The sequence below is a fragment of the Lepidochelys kempii genome, chromosome 3 (assembly GCF_965140285.1).
Source record: "Lepidochelys kempii isolate rLepKem1 chromosome 3, rLepKem1.hap1, whole genome shotgun sequence".
Taxonomy (NCBI): Eukaryota; Metazoa; Chordata; order Testudines; family Cheloniidae; genus Lepidochelys; species Lepidochelys kempii.
Window position 1 is genome coordinate 186,163,839 of NC_136382.1, and position 15,993 is coordinate 186,179,831.

At 41.7% G+C, this 15,993-nt stretch overlaps 1 protein-coding gene across 3 annotated transcripts in view; it reads left to right on the forward strand.

Annotated features, from left to right (window-relative positions):
- The window catches only part of EML6 (EMAP like 6), a 317,359-nt gene that overhangs the window by 178,143 nt on the left and 123,223 nt on the right, over positions 1 to 15,993 (forward strand). For all 3 annotated transcript variants that reach the window (XM_078852321.1, XM_073339283.1, XM_073339272.2), the window contains exons 17-21: positions 7,568 to 7,661; positions 11,981 to 12,081; positions 13,874 to 14,076; positions 15,123 to 15,234; positions 15,767 to 15,894. In XM_078852321.1, coding sequence (XP_078708447.1) covers positions 7,568 to 7,661; positions 11,981 to 12,081; positions 13,874 to 14,076; positions 15,123 to 15,234; positions 15,767 to 15,894 — 638 coding nt within the window. The remainder of the gene's footprint in view (positions 1 to 7,567; positions 7,662 to 11,980; positions 12,082 to 13,873; positions 14,077 to 15,122; positions 15,235 to 15,766; positions 15,895 to 15,993) is intronic.

The window sequence follows — 15,993 nt, forward strand, 5'->3', positions numbered from 1 at the left end:
TGGATAGAGTACCCCCCAGCTTAGTGTCATCCGCGAACTTGCTGAGGGTGCAATCCATCCCATCATCCAGATCATTAATGAAGATGTTGAACAAAATTGACCTTAGGACTGACTAGGATTAGATCCTCCATCTGTTTACCTCACTGGGGCTAAAAGTCAACAAGGAAAAGTCCATTTTGACCCTGACTCAGACCATGCAGTTCATTGGTGCCGTATTAAATTCCAAATGATGATAGGCCAGAGCATTTTGGACATTTCCCAGAACACCAATGAGATGTGCCTCAAAGTCATGTGACACATGGCATCTTGTGCCTTTGTTACACAGCATGCTATACTTTGCCTTTAGCCTCTGCAAGGATAGTTGAGATCAGCCTATCCACCGAACAGACACAGCATGAACCTGTTGGTCACAGTTGCTCTAGAAGTCCTATTCTCATTAAATTGCTGGACAGAACCACTTCAGCTGTGCAATGGAATTCCTTTCTTGGTGCCTCTTCCTACCTGGGCCTTGGTGATGGATGCCTACACAGAAGCATGGGAAGCTTGCCTCGAACAAGTCAGGATTCAATTATTATGGTCTCCATGGAAAGCCATGCTACATATAAATGTCCTGGAGCTCAGAGCCATATGGTTGGCATGCAAAGCCTTTTTACCCCTTCCCTAAGGCCTCACCATTCAAATGCTGACAGACAACATCACTGCAATGTACTGTATTGACAAACATTGTCAGGGAGGGGACACATTTCTCCCTCTCTCCCCCAACACACAATGTGTCAAGAGACAACACAACTTTGGAACTGGTGCATACTTCACCATTTTACACCAGTAGCCCTCTACCTACTTGGGCTACAAAACCAACTAGTGGATCAATTCAGCAAGGATTTTTCAGTGAATCACAAATGGTCCCTCAACGACTCAGTCTTCCATGACATCATCTTCAGGTGGGTTTCCCTATTTGTGCCCAGAGGGGGCACAAGCCTGGGTTCGCTGACAGAAGCTTTTCTTCTCTCATGGGCACCAGGACTATTCTGTGCCTTCCCACAGATTTCTATGATACACAGAGTTCTTCGAAAACTACAACAGAATGCAGGCCATGTGATCATGGTAGCCCCTGCATGGACCTGGCAGTTTTGGTTCTCCATCCTGGTGAATCTATCTTTCTGACTTCTCTCTGACTTAGTTTCCCACCACTAAGGCCAGATCCTGCACCCAGCTCCAGCAGGACCACCCAGGTGGTGGCTGAATGACTTCATTAAAGAAGAGCTGCTCATCTGAATTAAAAAACATCTTGTTACAAAGCAGAAAAACCTTCAACCAGAATGACCTACAGGGCTAAATGGGGGAGATTTTCTATCATGGTGGTTCAGCAGCAGCTTTTGCCATTGACAACCTCAGTCCTGACTCTTTTGAACTATTTACTTACCCTGAAGCAATCTACACTTCGTTAGTTCAATCAGGATACACTTAACAGTGATCTCAGCAAATAACTCTCCAGTTCAGAGTTACACTATATTTTCACATCCCTTGATGTGGAGATTTTTTAAGGGTCTCACTCATGTGAGTGGCTGGCTAGATTGTCGGGCTCAACGGGTAGTGATCAATGGCTCCATGTCTAGTTGGCAGCCGGTGTCAAGTGGAGTGCCCCAGGGGTCGGTCCTGGGGCCGATTTTGTTCAATATCTTCATAAATGATCTGGAGGATGGTGTGGATTGCACTCTCAGCAAATTTGCGGATGATACTAAACTGGGAGGAGTGGTAGATACGCTGGAGGGGAGGGATAGGATACAGAAGGACCTAGACAAATTGGAGGATTGGGCCAAAAGAAATCTGATGAGGTTCAATAAGGATAAGTGCAGGGTCCTGCACTTAGGACGGAAGAACCCAATGCACAGCTACAGACTAGGGACCGAATGGCTAGGCAGCAGTTCTGCGGAAAAGGACCTAGGGGTGACAGTGGACGAGAAGCTGAATATGAGTCAGCAGTGTGCCCTTGTTGCCAAGAAGGCCAATGGCATTTTGGGATGTATAAGTAGGGGCATAGCGAGCAGATTGAGGGACGTGATCGTTCCCCTCTATTCGACATTGGTGAGGCCTCATCTGGAGTACTCTGTCCAGTTTTGGGCCCCACACTACAAGAAGGATGTGGATAAACTGGAGAATCCAGCGAAGGGCAACAAAAATGATTAGGGGACTGGAACACATGAGTTATGAGGAGAGGCTGAGGGAGCTGGGATTGTTTAGCCTGCAGAAGAGAAGAATGAGGGGGGATTTGATAGCTGCTTTCAACTACCTGAAAGGGGGTTCCAAAGAGGATGGCTCTAGACTGTTCTCAATGGTAGCAGATGACAGAACGAGGAGTAATGGTCTCAAGTTGCAGTGGGGGAGGTTTAGATTGGATATTAGGAAAAACTTTTTCACTAAGAGGGTGGTGAAATACTGGAATGCGTTACCTAGGGAGGTGGTAGAATCTCCTTCCTTAGAGGTTTTTAAGGTCAGGCTTGACAAAGCCCTGGCTGGGATGATTTAACTGGGAATTGGTCCTGCTTCGAGCAGGGGGTTGGACTAGATGACCTTCTGGGGTCCCTTCCAACCCTGATATTCTATGATTCTATGATTCTATGTCTTCCCATCTATTGGGTAGCTTCCCTCTTCCTGTGAATTCAACTTAGTTGTCATTCAGTTAATGGGATCCAACCCCCTTTGTACTCTTGGCAACCTGCTTTCTTTACTACCTGTCAATAAAAATGGCCTTTCTGATGGCTACTACTTCAGTTAGTAGAGTGGCAGAAAGTCAGTCCTTTATGGCAGTCCCAGTTTATACCATATTTCATAAAGACAAGATCAACCTTAGGCTGTACCCGAAGTTCCTTCTTAAGGTAGGCTTGGATTTTCACCTCAGTCATATATATCTGCCTACCAGTTTTCCCCCAAAACTTCATTCCACCCCAGGCAAAACAAAACTTCATACCGTAGACTTGGTGAGGCTTTATCCTTTTCTTTGGAAGTCATTTAGATCCTCTCCCAGACTGTTTGTGGCTTTCATACAAAGGGTTACTGGGTAACCTATTTCCATGCAGAGGTTATCTAAATGGATTTCAGATCATATTAAGAATTGCTATCAGATGGATAAGAAGTATCCTCCCAGTTACATTAGAACCCAGTCCACTAAGGCTCAGGCAGTCTCTGCCGCTTGCTTGGGTAATATACTAATATCTGAAATATGTAGGGTGAAACCTGTAATTCTGTTAATACATTTACTTCCCATTATACCCTGGTACAGACTTCCAGATTGGATAGCCAACTCTGATAATGCAATCCTGCAGTCGCTCTTTAAATAGGACATCTCTTTCCACCTTGAGGCTTGAGATAACTGCTTGCCAGTCACCAAGAGTGGAAGCTGTATGGGCAATCATTCAAAGAAAGAATGGTTACTTTACAGTAACTGTGGTTCTTCGAGATATGTTTTTGCTTTTTTTGCCTCTGTCTTCATGAACAAGGTCAGCTCCCAGACTACTGCACTGGGCAGCACAGTATGGGGAGGAAGTGACCAGCCCTCTGTGGAGAAAGAAGTGGTTCCGGACTATTTAAAAAAGCTGGATGAGCACAAGTCCTTGGGGCCAGATGCACTACATCAGTGGGTGCTAAAGGAGTTGGCAGATTGCAGAGCCATTGGCCGTTATCTTCGAAAACTCACGGCAATCAGGAGAGGTCCCTGACGACTGGAAAAAGGTGAATGTAGTGCCCATCTTTAAAAAAGGGAAGGAGGATCTGGGGAACTACAAGCCAGTCAGTCTCACCACAGTCCCTGGAAAAATCATGGAGCAGGTCCTCGAGGAATCAATTTTGAAGCACTTAGAGGAGAGGAAAGTCATCAGGAACAGTCAGCATGGATTCACCAAGGGCAAGTCATGCCTGACTAACTTAATTGCCTTCTATGATGAGATAACTGGCTCTGTGGATGAGGGGAAAGCCGTGGATGTTATTCCTTGACTTTAGCAAAACTTTTGACATGGTCTCCCACAGTATTCTTGCCAGCAAGTTAAAGAAGTATGGGCTGGATGAATGGACTATAAGGTGGATAGAAAGCTGGCTAGATTGTCGGGCTTAACGGGTAATGATCAATGGCTCCATGTCTAGTTGATAGCCGGTATCACGTGGAGTGCCCCAAGGGTCGGTCCTGGGGCCGGTTTTGTTCAATATCTTCATTAATGATCTGGAAGATGGCGTGGATTGCACCCTCAGCAAGTGTTTGCAGACTACACTAAACTGGGAGGAGTGGTAGATATGCTGGAGGGTAGGGATAAGATACAGAGGAACCTAGACAAATTAGAGGATTGGACCAAAAGAAATATGATGATGTTCAACAAGGACAAGTGCAGAGTCCTGCACTTAGGATGGAAGAATCCCATGCACTGCTACAGACTAGGGACCGAATGGCTAGGCAGCAGTTCTGCGGAAAAGGACCTAGGGGTTACAGTGGACGAGAAGCTGGATATGAGTCAGCAGTGTGCCCTTGTTGCCAAGAAGGCCAATGGCATTTTGGGATGTATAAGTAGGGGCATAGCGAGCAGATCGAGGGACGTGATCGTTCCCCTCTATTCGACATTGGTGAGGCCTCATCTGGAGTACTGTGTCCAGTTTTGGGCCCCACACTCCATGGATGTGGAAAAATTGGAAAGAGTCCAGCAGATGGCAACAAAAATGATTAGGGGGCTGGAGCACATGATTGATGAGGAGAGGCTGAGGGAACTGGGATTATTTAGTCTGCGGAAGAGAAGAATGAGGTGGGATTTGATAGCTGCTTTCAGCTACCTGAAAGGGGGTTCCAAAGAGGATGGATCTAGACTGTTCTCAGTGGTAGCAGATGAGAGAACAAGGAGTAATGGTCTCAAGTTGCAGTGGGGGAGGTTTAGGTTGGATATTAGGAAAAACTTTTTCACTAGGAGGGTGGTGAAGCACTGGAATGGGTTACCTAGGGAGATGGTGGAATCTCCTTCCTTAGAGGTTTTTAAGGTCAGGCTTGACAAAGCCCTGGCTGGGATGATTTAGTTGGGGATTAGACCTGCTTTGAGCAGGGGGTTGAACTAGATGACCTCCTGAGGTCCCTTCCAACCCTGATATTCTATGATTCTATGTTGACCCATAAAAATTCCATGGCCTACTCTTCTTCCCTAAGGACTAATTCAGAGTCCTGTCTATATGGGATTCTTACTGGTGAAGGAAGTGAATTGCAGTTGAAGCTCCTTTATACCCTCAGCTGTGGCGGTTGTGAGGTTATGCAGGTTCAGGCATGGCCCCCGTGGAATTGCTATTCAAAAATAATCTAATCTCACATGAATGAGAGAGTGGAATCTGTATGGACAACACCTCTTGAAAAACCACAGTTACTACAGGGTAAGTAACCATTCTTTCCTCCTATATCCCTTTTCATGGTGGTCAATTGGCTAATGGATCGAATAGTTACACACAAGACTTGCAGCTGTGTGCTCTTAAACCTACTCTCCGTGGTAGAGTGAATGGTTTCTCCATATAGCTGTATAGACCCTTGCACATTTCTCAAATCTTAACCTCAACCCGGCACAATACAACTGTACCATTCTGCTGCATTCAAGGCCTTTTGTTTCAAGTCAGAGGATCAAGAACTGTAAAAGTATAGAATCATAGAATCATAGAATCTCAGGGTTGGAAGGGACCCCTGAAGGTCATCTAGTCCAACCCCCTGCTCAAAGCAGGACCAATTCCCAGTTAAATCATCCCAGCCAGGGCTTTGTCAAGCCTGATCTTAAAAACCTCTAAGGAAGGAGATTCTACCACCTCCCTAGGTAACGCATTCCAGTGTTTCACCACCCTCTTAGTGAAAAAGTTTTTCCTAATATCCAATCTAAACCTCCCCCACTGCAACTTGAGACCATTACTCCTCGTTCTGTCATCTGCTACCATTGAGAACAGTCTAGAGCCATCCTCTTTGGAACCCCCTTTCAGGTAGTTGAAAGCAGCTATCAAATCCCCCCTCATTCTTCTCTTCTGCAGGCTAAACAATCCCAGCTCCCTCAGCCTCTCCTCATAAGTCATGTGTTCTAGACCCCTAATCATTTTTGTTGCCCTTCGCTGGATTCTCCAGTTTATCCACATCCTTCTTGTAGTGTGGGGCCCAAAACTGGACAGAGTACTCCAGATGAGGCCTCACCAATGTCGAATAGAGGGGAACGATCACGTCCCTCAATCTGCTTGCTATGCCCCTACTTATACATCCCAAAATGCCATTGGCCTTCTTGGCAACAAGGGCACACTGCTGACTCATATCCAGCTTCTCGTCCACTGTCACCCCTAGGTCCTTTTCCGCAGAACTGCTGCCTAGCCATTCAGTCCCTAGTCTGTAGCTGTGCATTGGATTCTTCCGTTCTAAGTGCAGGACCCTGCACTTATCCTTATTGAACCTCATCAGATTTCTTTTGGCCCAATCCTCCAATTTGTCTAGGTCCTTCTGTATCCTATCCCTCCCCTCCAGCGTATCTACCACTCCTCCCAGTTTAGTATCATCCGCAAATTTGCTGAGAGTGCAATCCACACCATCCTCCAGATCATTTATGAAGATATTGAACAAAACCGGCCCCAGGACCGACCCTTGGGGCACTCCACTTGATACCGGCTGCCAACTAGACATGGAGCCATTGATCACTACCCGTTGAGCCCGACAATCTAGCCAGCTTTCTACCCACCTTATAGTGCATTCATCCAGCCCATACTTCCTTAACTTGCTGACAAGAATACTGTGGGAGACCGTGTCAAAAGCTTTGCTAAAGTCAAGAAACAATACATCCACTGCTTTCCCTTCATCCACAGAACCAGTAATCTCATCATAAAAGGCGATTAGATTAGTCAGGCATGACCTTCCCTTGGTGAATCCATGCTGGCTGTTCCTGATCACTTTCCTCTCATGCAAGTGCATCAGGATTGATTCTTTGAGGAACTGCTCCATGATTTTTCCAGGGACTGATGTGAGGCTGACTGGCCTGTAGTTCCCAGGATCCTCCTTCTTCCCTTTTTTAAAGATTGGCACTACATTAGCCTTTTTCCAGTCATCCGGGACTTCCCCCATTCGCCACGAGTTTTCCTTCAGCACTCTCAGATGCAACTCGTCCGGCCCCATGGACTTGTGCACGTCCAGCTTTTCTAAATAGTCTCTAACCACCTCTATCTCCACAGAGGGCTGGCCATCTCTTCCCCATTTTGTGATGCCCAGCGCAGCAGTCTGGGAGCTGACCTTGTTAGTGAAGACAGAGGCAAAAAAAGCATTGAGTACATTAGCTTTTTCCACATCCTCTGTCACTAGGTTGCCTCCCTCATTCAGTAAGGGGCCCACACTTTCCTTGGCTTTCTTCTTGTTGCCATCATACCTGAAGAAACCCTTCAAACCCTACTTGTACTTGACTATGTATTTGTTGCCCACCGTAAAACATTCCATTTTGTTATGACTGCTTTGAAATTCAATTTGCAGTATATTTGTTGTGTTGTACAAGCTGTTAATGAAATATCACCTTTGATATTGTATATTGTTTTTGTACAGCTGATGGGAAGTTTTTGGCATCTATTGGGTTAGATGATAATCACACCATTGTATTTTGGGATTGGAAAAAAGGAGAAAAGATAGCCACAACAAGGTAAGAATATTTCCAAGTGCAAACATGCACTGCGATGATCACTGCCTATTCCGATCACCATTTTACATTGTTCTGTATAATATTAACTAAAAATTTTAAGATATTGTTTGGAATAAAAAATATCACATCTCTCTGAAAACAGAGTAATGTTTCAGAAGAATATATCTAGGTAAAAAACATTAGGATATATAGTTTAAAATTGGAAAATTCTGTAAACTGTTTCTACCGGGAACTCCCTATCCTTTCTGGGAAGATTGCTGCATTGGAATCTTAATAAAAAAGAATAACCCTTTATAGGGCTCATGTAACATTTTTTTTTCATTCTTTCATCCCTTGACCCAGGATTGTCAAAATCATTTAAGTCAAAAATTGTATATTTTTCCTTATATGATGGATAGTATTCTGGATTGAAGATTCCCTCTCGATGTACATATACTGCTTTATATCAAATAAGGGGAGGTGGGTCCTCTAATATAAACAGATTTTTCCAGGCCTATTGGTACTGCCAGGTCACCTGTCTCCCTGCTGAATCAGCAGTTTCTGCAGTATTTGTCCCTTTGAGTCACTAACAGGAAGCTTAGCTGCTAACAGCAGTGGTTAAGAAACTTTTGCTTGAAACAGATAGTATGAATAGAATTGGTCTGCAGGTCATATTTCTGATAGATTTTTTTATTTTAAAATATGGAATAGCAATTGTTTCTTTTTATTAAAATAGTTTTGTTCGTAGCAAGATTCAGACAAGAATGTTAAAAATTTATAACAAACTAAAGAAAGAGAGTCTGACGAAGTGGGCATTCACCAACGAAAGCTTATGCTCCAATACATCTGTTAGTCTATAAGATGCCACAGGACTCTTTGCCTCTTTTAAAGAAAGAGAAAATCTTGCTCCCTCTCTCTCTCCCTACACTCTTCAAGGAAGTATTCTCTGTCAGCTTCTCATAATACACAAATTATTTCTTTAATACATCTTTTACTCTTACTTATATAGCAAATGTAAAGGGTTCATGACATTTTTTTTACTTTGAATAAGGGGTAGCCCACCTGAAAAGGTTTGAGAAATGCGTTCCATACCATATGAAAGTTGGGATGCCAAGTTACTCACCGGGGTATACAGAAATTGTTTCTGTCTCTAATGGTTCACCAGAGAATGGTTGTTAAAATCAAGAGGGTCATCAGAATTATATGACTTTTTTAAGGTCTGATATTTTGGACCTATCTAGAACAAATTACATGGTCATTCTAGAAAGCTGAGAATCCCCATTTTAAAATACTAATAATATAAAGTATCTGTTTCTACCCTTGATGATTGACAACACATTGAATTTAGAAATTAGCATTAGTGCCCATCTAGCATTACTTTTTTTGCACAGGTCCAAAACTGAACATAGAAGATCCCAGAACTCAAACAACTGTAACTGTAATTGCCTGAGAACTGGCTTGAAGACTTATCTGCTGCTAGTTAAACTATCCTCTGAAATATAATTTTAGTTTTTGTCCTTCTAATTATTCTTTTACTTTGTATCATCTTATCTCACATTTCCTAGTCCGCCTTGCCACATTTATTTAAATATTTTAAAATTCCTACTTATCTGTCTCTTTATACATCCTTTACATCTCTGCCTAATTGAATTGACTTTTGTTGCCTATTTCCTTGCTCTAAGCCTTAACTAGACTCAAAGTCAATTGTTCCACCTACACTTTCTGACTTATTTACCACTTTGCTATAGTCTGTTTCCCATATTGTAGGATACTGTAGAGGAGTGACTGCCTCATAGCACCTCCTCATGGTCCTAGGGCAGCCCTTCATACAGTGCCTCACCTCCCTTCTTGCATCCCCAAATAAACTCCATGCAGGGTTTTCCCAGTCCAGTCATTACAGCTCTCCTTAGGATCTGATTTAGTAACTTAAAGTTCAAAGTTAAAAACAAAGTCTTTCCTCCAGTCTGATACAGCCCAAACGCCCCCACTCTGGTCAGAGTCCTTCTTGCCTTAGCAGGCTATGCTCAACCCTTCCTAGCTGGAGCAATTCCTCTGGACTCAGGGTCTTCTATGTAGGATCTTCGATGCAGGAGCCTTTCTCACTCTCTACAGTCTCCTAATCTTCCTTCTTTACTGCAGCCACCTTCTGCTCTTTATCAGAAACTGTCTCATTCCTTGCAGGTGGGGCTCATTCTGTAATCAGGGTTGGCTTGGCCCTCAGCCCAAAGGCAAGTCACCCTGTTACAGCTACATTCTACCAACCCTCATTCTGGCAGAAAAATGCATAATGAGATCCAATGATGGGAAGTTAAAGCTAGCCAAATTCAGATTACTGAGGTGCCAACTTTTTAAAGCAAGGTTAATTAAACATTGGCACAACTTATTCAGGGATGTGGAGGATTCTCAGTCACGTAGACCTTAATTCAAGACTGGCTATCTTTCTGAAAGACATGCTGTATGTAGTTCAAACACGTTGTGGATTTGATACAGAAATTATTGGGTGACATTCTTTGGCTTGTATTATGGAGGAGGTCAGATTAGATTATCATACCTCTGAGCCTGTTTTCCCTGCCAGCTTGGGATTTCAGTACCTTTAGAAGTGCTCCTGTCTCCAGAACTCAGATATCCAGCTCCCAATGGGGTCCAAACCCGAAATGAATCCGTAAACTCATAAATTGTTCGCCCTCTATAACACTAATAGAGAGATATGCACAGATGTTTCCCCCCTCCTCCCCAGGTATTAATGCTTACTCTGGGTTAATTAATAAGTAAAAAGTGATTTTATTAAATATAAAAAGTAGGATTTAAGTAGTTCCAAGTAATAACAGACAGAACAAAGTGAATTACCAAGCAAAATAAAATAAAACACACAAGTGTAAGCCTAATACAGTAAAAAACTAAATGCAGGTAAATCTCACCCTCAGAGATGTTCCAATAAGCTTCTTTCACAGACTGGATGCCTTTGTAGTCTGGGCCCAATCCTTTCCCTTGGTACAGTCCTTGTTCCAGCTCAGGTGGTAGCTAGGGGATTTCTCATGACTGCAGCCCCCTTTGTTCTGTTCCACCCCCTTATATACCTTTTGCACAAGGCAGGAATCCTTTGTCCCTCTCTGGGTTCAAACCCCACCTTCTAAATGGAAAAGCACCAGGTTAAAGATGGATTCCAGTTCAGGTGACATGATCACATGTCACTGTAAGACTTCATCACGCACTTGCCAGCACACAGGTGTACAGGAAGTTTTACAAATAAACAGAGCCATCTACAACCAATTGTCCTGGTTAATGGGAGCCATCAAGATTCCAAGCCACCATTAATGGCTCTGACTTTGCATAATTACAATAGGACCTCAGAGTTATATTTCATATTTCTAGTTTCAGATACAAGAATGATACATTTATACAAATAGGATGAACACACTGAGTAGGTTATAAGCTTTGTAATGATACCTTACAAGAGACCTTTTGCATGAAGCATATTCCAGTTACATTATATTCACACTCATTAGCACATTTTCATAACATCATATGGAGTGCACCGTCACACTCTGTTAGCCAGATACTAGGAATGGGCACAGGAGATGGATCATTTGATGATTACCTGTTCTGTTCACTCCCTCTGAAGCACCTGGCATTCACCACTCTCAGAAGACAGGATACTGGGCTAGATGGACCATTGGTCTGACCCAGTGTGGCCATGCTTATGTTCTTAAGAAAACTGACCAAGCTGAATCCTGTTCAGGGGGTCCCTAACACATTGAACTGAAAGAGACTCTAAAGCAGCAGGGCCTGATTATGAGGCCTGCTGATTGGATAGACAACCCTGCAACAGTAACTGTGGCACCTGAAACACTCTGGGCTCTTGCAAAGCTTGCTGTGGGTTCATCTGGCAGCTGTTTTAACTATCTACCCACCAACTGACCAGTCCTCAGTCTTCTCCCACTCATGACAGAGAGGTTACTGAAAGTCATCTTATGGATGTCTCCATCAGTCTGATGTCATGGGCTCTCCCAGTAGTGAAGGAACTAGGTGTGGTGGGGTGACTTCAAGTTTGCTGGAATGCATGAGGAGAGGAAGGTTGCATGCACCATCCCAGTGGATACTGCTGACTAGAAAATTCTCTGATGCATTCTCACTAAATGTGCACTCACCAGCTGTGGAATATATATTCAAACTACACATCTCGAAGAACATGAGGTACCATATGGGTAAGTAACCTTTTTATCCAAAATGTTACTCGTTTGAAGTTGCTTTGTAGAAAGTTGTAAAACATTCAAAAATGTATAAAATTATTTATTGAAATATGTTCAGTCTTTTTTTTATCATGTGTTTGTTTATTGCAGGGGCCAAAAAGAAAAAATATTTGTAGTGAAGTGTAATCCACATCATGTAGACAAACTAGTCACAGTTGGGATGAAACATATCAAATTTTGGCAACAAGCAGGTACTGTACTGGGTTAATATTTTAATGCATTTGTATATCAGGAGTCTCAGTCTATCTGAAGTTTCTAGTAATCAAAATACAATAAAATTGCAGAACCTACTTCTGGATCTGTAAATGACACCATGTTCCTGCCCTTTTCTTTGGAAGACATCTCCAACTAATAGCCATATTAACTCTAATAATAATGCTAAAGAGACTCCACTGAGCATGCTTCTTTGGCTCTCAGAAAAGATGCATTCCTGTGACTTGGCTGAACCACTTGGCCAGATGCAGAGACAAGAGGTGTGACCTTTCCTATAGGGAAGCCAGCTGGTAGTTATGAGTCTTAATGACCTCAAGCTGGACTGCTAAAAATGGTAGTGTTTGAATTCCAGCTACCATTGTAACACTTCTGTAATCCTCGTGGTTTCCAGATAGAAATTTCTTTAGAAAAATCAGAAAGACATAGCAGCCTTGACTCAAGTTGCCAGACTGAACAGCTGGGTTTGTGAGTGTTCTCAAAACACCTACTGTCTGGAAAAAAATGGAGACCAATTATTTTGCATAAGTTATCATGGTTTACATTTATCCTATGGGCCAAAAAATTTCTATCGCCATGTCATGATATTGTCATTCATAGTAACACAGTATCATGACTATGTATGAAACACACACAGGATTTTTACCAGGTTACATTCAGTAAGAACATTTTTTATACTCTTCAAACTATTAAGCAAATCTTGCAGACTGGTAGTGACCATTCTTCTTGACTGTCCTATCAAAGTTAGGAGAGAGAGCAAACATGTAGACTTGATTTTTGAGTAAGGATTTTGGCTAACCTGCTCTCCAGGGCTATTACTCTCATACTCATGAAGTACTGTGTAAAGTAATTTTGGATTAAGCCTTGGCTCTGTTAAGATCAATAAAGACAGGCAGCATAAGGATAGCTAAAACTAGAACTGAAGCTAACTCAGAATGACATAGTTTACAAGAGGCCATGCTGGTTTATAAAGCCAAAATGGCTCAGGTACCAACAGATTAAAGAAGACAAGATTTTATTATATTTCGTTATTACTGTAATTAAATAAAAGCACATGCAGTATTACTGGACAAAGTCTGGTATATGTATTCACATTAAATAGCACCTTTCTCCATGGATAGACTCATTGGAATAAATGAGATTTATTGTAGAATAAGCTACTCCTCATTGTAAAAGTATCTGAATCTGGGCCTATATGTGTAAACTGAAGCAAATTAATCAAATTCTATATTATTTCCTTATTATCCTAGTACATATTGTATTTATATTTTTGTCTAGGATCATTCATTCTTTGTGCTCTTAGGCCCAAGCTGTGACCTCTGTACCAAGGAAATGGTTTTGGCACACTATGGTTCTCTGGCAGTCAAGTGAGGACAGAATCCTTCCACTCAGTCTGCAGAACTGCTCCATGCCCACTTCTACAACCTTCATACTATACATAGCTTCTGCATTATCGTGCCCACCTCCACAGAGGAAAAGGAGATTTGGCAGGTGGATTTGTGGAGCAATTAATTCACCAACCAGGCCCTTACTTTCTCTGTCTGATCTCTGCCCAAGATAGAAGAAAACTCTGCACACAGTTGCGGGGGTATAGTAGCACTACATGAATTTCCCACATTCTACTGTCTTGCTGTGCATTGAAAGCCCAACATTATTATTGCCTGCTTAGTATTTCACATTCACAGCAAGTTTTGGGGACAGAATTTTTGTCCTTCAGAGCACTGAGGATACAAATGGAAAATGTAGTGAGATTTAATGTTGTTCACATTACAGGAGGAGGTTTTACATCCAAACGAGGGACCTTTGGAAATATTGGGAAACTGGAAACTATGATGAATATTTCTTATGGGCGAATAGAAGATCTGGTTTTCTCTGGAGCTGCTACTGGAGACATTTACATCTGGAAAGATATTCTGTTGCTTAAGACAGTGAAAGCCCATGATGGACCAGTATTTGCTATGCATGCATTGGATAAGGTATTCATCTTCTCATGTAGTCTGTTTTCTGTTCATTATTTTCATAACAATTGAGGATTTTCAAAGTGCATAGACAGGAAGGGTATATTCTAAAAAAGACACCTGTGGTTTTGTACAGAAGTACATCAGTACATTGCGTTTTGTTAGTGAAAACAATGGATGTGCTTTAAAAAACATGGCTTCTGTATCAGCAAAACAGATTTCCATAGATAAAATGGAATGTGGCTAAACCACAAAATGTAATTGACAATAATGAGCTGCAATGTTTTGTGGTGATATACTTCTTTGCCAATATTTAATGTATTGATCTATGATCAGTAACGTTCTAAGCTGAGCCAAAATACTGGAACTCTGAAATATACAGAATCCACATTCACTATGTACACATTTCTTTCATTTCCATGTCTTTGGAGGCATGCAGCGTAACAAAGAATATTTTTAATACTCCATCACCGCCACAAAACCTGTTTTTATGATGAAGCTGTTCATGCATTGGGAGCCTCCATGGTCGCACTAATGCCTTTTTCATTAGAATATCACAGAGACAAGAAAAACTTCCAACATGCAAGGATGATATTGTTTTCAAGATACTTTGAATAACTGGCAAAACTATTTATTATTTTTTGTAGTGTCATTAGTAAATCCTTACATGAAAATGTGGCAAATTATATTTTAATTTCTACCACATAAACATATTTTTTTAAAGTATAGTTAAGGCTGGGGGCTAAATTGTGCCCCCAGATATTAACCGACAACTTGAAGTCTGTGGGAGTTGCATATGCTTATCTGAGTAAACAGTTTGATCCTAGGAATTATAATTGTAAATGTTTGTAGGACTGGGCTCTAAGGAAGGTGCTCTCTGCTCCTTTAATACCTATGTGCAGGACATCTGTAATTTGACTACAGATTTTGGGTGAGACTCCTACGCAAAACAGACAAAGAAGAAGTTGTACTGTAACTTGATCAATATGGACATATTTTATGAATTAACATTTTAATGTAGAACATTGGTATTTAAATACATTCTTCAAACTGTGTTTGTGCAGGGTTTTGTAACAGGTGGAAAAGATGGAGTTGTGGCACTCTGGGATGATATGTTTGAGAGGTGCCTGAAGACATATGCTATTAAAAGAGCAGCATTATCCTCTAGCTCTAAAGGTATTATTTTTCAGAATATATTGATAAAGGATATATGCATGAGGGTTGGTAAAATGGCATGAAAAAGTGTCAAAATCTTACCAAAACAACCAGTTGGCCAATTAAATTCTTCCCTCATTCTCCTGACATTTGGCATTAGTTTTGGATAAGTAACAGCCTTTAAAAAAAAAGTGTCACCAACTTGTTTTTCCAACCATTTCAAAATGCATTCTCCATGTTAAATAACTAGCTTTTCAAGTGCCCCCTCTACATGGCCAGATTTCTGAGTAGAAGCAGATTCTCTGTAAATTTAAAGAACCCTGTGAATTATGGTATTTCAGACACAGTATCTTTCTCAACCCCACCCCCATTCCCAACTATTACATAAATCCACAGGTCAGTGAACTGCTTGCCAAACAAGTATATCTTACATATTATGTTGTGACTATCCTAAATAGATTCTGCTCGTAGATAATGTAAGGTACAATACTAACCGAGACCTTTCTTTGATTTTGCAAATAAGAAGTTTAAATCACATTTTTTAATCTTTCAGGTTTACTTTTGGAAGATAATCCCTCCATTCGTGCCATCACCTTAGGACATGGGCATATACTAGTGGGGACCAGAAATGGAGAGATACTTGAAATTGATAAAAGTGGCCCCATGACTCTGCTTGTTCAGGTACAATACTAATATTCTTCATCAAAAAGTTTATAAGAATGCAAGAATTCCTAAGATTTCCCCAATTGCTCTCTTTTTGTTTTCTTTAATACTCTTGTT